Source organism: Salmo trutta, chromosome 1 (assembly GCF_901001165.1).
Source record: "Salmo trutta chromosome 1, fSalTru1.1, whole genome shotgun sequence".
Classification (NCBI taxonomy): domain Eukaryota; kingdom Metazoa; phylum Chordata; class Actinopteri; order Salmoniformes; family Salmonidae; genus Salmo; species Salmo trutta.
In genome coordinates this window covers 20,886,243-20,892,669 of record NC_042957.1, presented here as the reverse complement: position 1 = coordinate 20,892,669, position 6,427 = coordinate 20,886,243, and the positions used below count along the sequence as shown (strand labels likewise).

At 45.3% G+C, this 6,427-nt stretch overlaps 1 protein-coding gene across 9 annotated transcripts in view; it reads left to right on the top strand.

Annotated features, from left to right (window-relative positions):
- utrn (utrophin) overlaps positions 1–6,427 on the top strand; it is a 312,100-nt gene that overhangs the window by 261,084 nt on the left and 44,589 nt on the right. For all 9 annotated transcript variants that reach the window (XM_029742136.1, XM_029742308.1, XM_029742221.1 and 6 more), the window contains one exon: positions 4,015–4,172. In XM_029742136.1, coding sequence (XP_029597996.1) covers positions 4,015–4,172 — 158 coding nt within the window. The remainder of the gene's footprint in view (positions 1–4,014; positions 4,173–6,427) is intronic.

Here is a 6,427-nt window from a genome sequence, read left to right as displayed (position 1 = left end):
AGCTGACATCAAGGCTGGTTTGTGCACATGCAGACACTCGCATGCAGACCCACGCACATGTACGGTATGATAGAATCGCCATTACCACTCTACTTAAGGAGAGCTGACATCAAGGCAGGGTCTCACACAGAGATCAAAGACAACACCAGGCAGATAGATGAGCCCCATCCCTCCATCCTTTTATTGCCCCCCCGCTCTCTATCGCCTTTTTCACTCTCCACTGTATTTCTCTCTCGGTTTTCTTTCTTTCTCTCTCTCAATCGTTCTTCCTGTCTATACTGCATCCCTGTCTTTTCTCACTCTCTCTCACATCTCTCTCTCTCTCCCGCCACCTCTCTCTATCTCTCAAATCAATTCAATTCAAAGGGGTGTATTGGCATGGGAAACATCTGTTTACATTGCCAAAGCAAATGGAATAGACAATAAACGAAAGGGAAATAAACAAGGGAAACATTAGTCAACATTACACCCACAAAAGTTTTAAAAGAATATAGATATTTCAAATGTTATATTATTGGCTATGTACAGTGTTGTAACAATGTGCAAGTAGTTCGCTGCAGCTAGTGACTGGAACGAGCTGCAACAAACACTCAAACTGGACAGTTTTATCTCAGTCTCTTCATTCAAAGACTCAATCATGGACACTCTTACTGACAGTTGTGGCTGCTTTGTGTGATGTATTGTTGTCTCTACCTTCTTGCCCATTATGCTGTTGTCTGTGCCCAATAATGTTTGTACCATGTTTTGTGCTGCTACCATGTTGTGTTGCTACTACAGTATGTTGTGGTCATGTTGTGTTGCTTCCATGCTGTTTTGTCATGTTGTGTTGCTACCATGCTGTGTTGTCATGTTGTGTTGCTACCATGTTGTGTTGCTACAATGCTGTGGTGTTGTGTTGCTACCATGCTGTGTTGCTACTACAGTATGTTGTTGTCATGTAGTGTTGCTACCATGCTGTGTTACTTCTACAGTATGTTGTTGTTGTGTTGCTACCATGCTGTGTTGCTACTACAGTATGTTGTTGTCATGTTGTGTTGCTACCATGCTGTGTTGCTACTACAGTATGTTGTTGTCATGTTGTGTTGCTACCATGCTGTGTTGCTACTACAGTATGTTGTTGTCATGTTGTATTGATACTACAGTATGTTGTTGTCATGTTGTGTTGCCACCATGCTGTGTTGCTACTACAGTATGTTGTTGTCATGTTGTGTTGCCACCATGCTGTGTTGCTACTACAGTATGTTGTTGTCATGTTGTGTTGCTACCATGCTGTGTTACTACTACAGTATGTTGTTATCATGTTGTGTTGCTACCATGCTGTGTTGCTACTACAGTATGTTGTCATGTTGTGTTGCTACTATGCTGTGTTGCTACTACAGTGTGGTGTTGTCATGTTGTGTTGCTACTATGCTGTGTTGCTACTACAGTATGTTGTTGTCATGTTGTGTTGCTACTATGCTGTGTTGCTACTACAGTATGTTGTTGTCATGTTGTGTTGCTACTACAATATGTTGTTGTCATGTTGTGTTGCTACCATGCTGTGTTGCTACTACAGTATGTTGTTGTTGTGTTGCCACCATGATGTGTTGCTACTACAGTATGTTGTTGTCATGTAGTGTTGCTACCATGCTGTGTTGCTACTACAGTATGTTGTTGTCATGTTGTGTTGCTACTATGCTGTGTTGCTACCACAGTATGTTGTTCTCATGTTGTGTTGCTACTACAGTGTGTTGTTGTCATGTTGTGTTGCTACCATGCTGTGTTGCTATTACAGTATGCTGTTGTTGTGTTGCTACCATGCTGTGTTGCTAGTACAGTATGTTCTTGTCATGTTGTGTTTCTACCATGCTGTGTTGTTACTACAGTATGTTGTTGTCGTGTTGTGCTGCTACCATGTTCTGTTGCTACTACAGTATGTTGTTGTCATGTTGTGTTGCTACCATGCCGTGTTGCTACTACAGTATGTTGTTGTCATGTTGTGCTGCTACCATGTTGTGTTGCTACTACAGTATGTTGTTGTCATGTTGTGCTGCTACCATGTTGTGTTGCAACTACAGTATGTTGTTGTCATGTTGTGCTGCTACCATGTTGTGTTGCAACTACAGTATGTTGTTGTCATGTGTTGCTTTTTTGCTGTGTTGTCATGTTGTGTTGCTGCTATGCTGTGTTTCATGTGCTATGTTGTTGTCTTAGGTCTCTCTTTATGTAGTGTTGTGGTGTCTCTTGTCTTGACGTGGGTTTTGTCCTATATTTAACTTTTTTTACATTTTTATCGCAGCCTCCTACCCCCAGGAGGCCTTTTGCCTTTTGGTAGGCCATCATTGCAAATAACAATTTGTTCTTAACTGACTTGCCTAGTTAAATAAAGGTTATATAAAAATAAATACAAAGTTAAAGTATGAAAGGGAAAATAAATAAACAGGTTGTTTTTACAGTGTTGTAGAATTTGTGTTTTGTATTATTTTAGGGGGTAGATCAGCTTTAATACTGCAGATTGTGGCTTCTATCAATGTAATTATCTGCATCATTTCCAATCCCCATATATTTTTTTGTAAATGTATATATATATATATATATATATATATATATATATATATATATTTTTTTTTTTGTTTTGTTTATTATTATTATTATTTTTTTTTTCCTTTATTATTTTCCCCTAACCTTACCACCCCTCCCCTAATTGAAGTACACAATGTTTATTTCTTCTCCACTGGTTGCCCTTTTCTCATGGCAACGGGCCACAAATCTTGCTGCTGTGACTGCACACTGCAGTATTTCGCCTAACAGATATGGGAGTTCATCAAAGTTTGTCTCTCTCTCTTTATCCTATCTGGTAATAACAAGGCAGACAGAGCCCTGACAACAATTAACTGAGCTGTTGCATTCAATTTGGTTTTGTTTTGTTTTACGATTGAAACGAAAAATATTGTGTTTGTACGTCTAGACGAGAGGTTTCCTTTCTCAACGATGGGCAGATGCCCTGTCATACCCTCAGAGCAGGGGCTGATGGGGAATTGATTACTCTCCTGTGATAGTGAGGAGATTTACAGAGACAGAGGAAGAAATAGGGAGGGAGGGAGGGAGGAGGGAGGAAGAGAGGGAGGAGAGTGGGAGTGAGGGAGGGAGGAGGAGAGAGAGGGAGGGAGGAAGAGCGGTAGAGAGGGATGGAGGGAGGAAGAGAGGGATGGAGGAAGAGAGGGAGGGAGGAGAGTGGGAGGGAGGAAGAGAGGGAGGAGAGTGGGAGTGAGGGAGGGAGGAGGAGAGAGAGGGAGGAGAGTGGGAGTGAGGGAGGGAGGAGGAGAGAGAGGGAGGGAGGAAGAGCGGTAGAGAGGGATGGAGGGAGGAAGAGAGGGATGGAGGAAGAGAGGGAGAGAGGGATGGAGGGAGAGAGGTAGGGCAGGAGGAAGAGGGGGGAGGGAGGGAGGGAGGGGGGGAGAGAGAGAGAGGGATGGATGGAGGAAAAGAGGGAGGGAGGAAGAGAGGGATGGGGAGAGGGATGGAGGGGGAGGGAGGGAGGGAGGGAGGGGGAGAGAGAGGGGAGAGTGGGAGAGCGGGAGGAAGAAAGGGATGGAGGGAGGGAGGAAGAGAGGGAGGGAGGACGAGAGGGAGGGCAGGAGGAAGGGAGGGAGGGGGAGAGAGAGGGGGGAGCGGGAGGAAGAAAGGGAGGGAGGGATAGAGGGAGGGAGGGAGGGAGGGAGGGGAGAGAGAGAGAGAGAGAGAGAGAGAGAGAGAGAGAGAGACTGTGGATTCCTCTGGGTTGTATTCTGGCAGGGTTGCTCAGCTCACCTGGACTCCTCTCCTCTACCTTCTCCCTGAGCTCTGATAGATGAGTACCCACATAGGGCTATTAATACACACACTGACACACTGACACACACACTGACACAACACGCTGACTCACACTCTCACACAACACACTCACTGATAAAGATTGACAGTGGAGGCTTCGATGAGAAACTGTATTTCTGTGGTCTCACACCCCTCGCCTCTCTGTCTCTCTCTCTCCTCCAGACCTGTTCAGTCAGGTGGCGTCGTCGGGGGATACGTGTGACCAGAGACAGCTGGGTCTGCTGCTCCATGACGCCATCCAGATACCACGGCAACTAGGAGAGGTCGCTGCCTTCGGAGGGAGCAACATTGAACCCAGCGTCCGGAGCTGTTTCCAGCACGTATGTATACACACCATACACACACTGCAACACATTGTGTTTATTAACACACACACACATCTTGTATTATTGCTGTTGAAAGTGCCATAACGTTCTCACTATAACCAATATGGCCAACGATGAACGTTCAAATGCAAGGTTGGCTGGTCCCTGTCCTTGGGTTCACATTGTATTTTTCTCTTTTCCCTGAGTCCTGTTTCGTCAGTCATAAATTCAGTGGCGGCATTAAATTAGGAAGCAGTAAATTTCCTTGATTTCACCGCTCGGGCTTCCAAAATAGCATGGTGATGGAGCTCGGCTGACATTGGAAATGTCACAGAGTTTAACAGGAGCCACTACCAACCTGGAGCTTTCTATACAGTCCCTTCTCCTATCCTATCGCTTCTATACAGTCCCTTCTCCTATCCTATCGCTTCTATACAGTCCCTTCTCCTATCCTATCGCTTCTATACAGTCCCTTCTCCTATCCTATCGCTTCTATACAGTCCCTTCTCCTATCCTATCGCTTCTATACAGTCCCTTCTACTATCCTATCGCTTCTATACAGTCCCTTCTCCTATCCTATCGCTCCTATCACAGTCCCTTCTCCTATCCTATCGCTTCTATACAGTCCCTTCTACTATCCTATCGCTTCTATACAGTCCCTTCTCCTATCCTATCGCTTCTATACAGTCCCTTCTCCTATCCTATCGCTTCTATACAGTCCCTTCTCCTATCCTATCGCTTCTATACAGTCCCTTCTACTATCCTATCGCTTCTATACAGTCCCTTCTCCTATCCTATCGCTTCAATACAGTCCCTTCTCCTATCCTATTGCTTCTATACAGTCCCTTCTACTATCCTATCGCCCCTATCACAGTCCCTTCTCCTATCCTATCGCTCCTATCACAGTCCCTTCTCCTATCCTATCGCTTCTATACAGTCCCTTCTCCTATCCTATCGCTTCTATACAGTCCCTTCTCCTATCCTATCGCTTCTATACAGTCCCTTCTCCTATCCTATCGCTTCTATACAGTCCCTTCTCCTATCCTATCGCTTCAATACAGTCCCTTCTCCTATCCTATCGCTTCTATACAGTCCCTTCTCCTATCCTATCGCTTCAATACAGTCCCTTCTCCTATCCTATCGCTCCTATCACAGTCCCTTCTCCTATCCTATCACTCCTATCACAGTCCCTTCTCCTATCCTATCGCTTCTATACAGTCCCTTCTCCTATCCTGTTGCTTCTATACAGTCCCTTCTCCTATCCTATCGCTCCTATCACAGTCCCTTCTCCCATCCTATCGCTTCTATACAGTCCCTTCTCCTATCCTATCGCTTCTATACAGTCCCTTCTCCTATCCTATCGCTTCTATACAGTCCCTTCTCCTATCCTATCGCTTCTATACAGTCCCTTCTCCTATCCTATCGCTTCAATACAGTCCCTTCTCCTATCCTATCGCTCCTATCACAGTCCCTTCTCCTATCCTATCGCTTCTATACAGTCCCTTCTCCTATCCTATCGCTTCTATACAGTCCCTTCTCCTATCCTATCGCTTCAATACAGTCCCTTCTCCTATCCTATCGCTTCAATACAGTCCCTTCTCCTATCCTATCGCTCCTATCACAGTCCCTTCTCCTATCCTATCGCTTCAATACAGTCCCTTCTCCTATCCTATCGCTTCTATACAGTCCCTTCTCCTATCCTATCGCTCCTATCACAGTCCCTTCTCCTATCCTATCGCTCCTATCACAGTCCCTTCTCCTATCCTATCGCTTCAATACAGTCCCTTCTCCTATCCTATCGCTCCTATCACAGTCCCTTCTCCTATCCTATCGCTCCTATCACAGTCCCTTCTCCTATCCTATCGCTTCAATACAGTCCCTTCTCCTATCCTATCGCTCCTATCACAGTCCCTTCTCCTGTCCTATCGCTTCTATACAGTCCCTTCTCCTATCCTATTGCTTCTATACAGTCCCTTCTCCTATCCTATCGCTCCTATACGCCCTCTCCTACTACGCTTCTATACAGTCCCTTCTCCTATCCTATCGCTTCTATACAGTCCCTTCTCCTATCCTATCGCTTCTATACAGTCCCTTCTCCTATCCTATCGCTCCTATCACAGTCCCTTCTCCTATCCTATCGCTTCTATACAGTCCCTTCTCCTATCCTATCGCTTCTATACAGTCCCTTCTCCTATCCTATCGCTTCTATACAGTCCCTTCTCCTATCCTATTGCTTCTATACAGTCCCTTCTCCTATCGCTTTACCACTC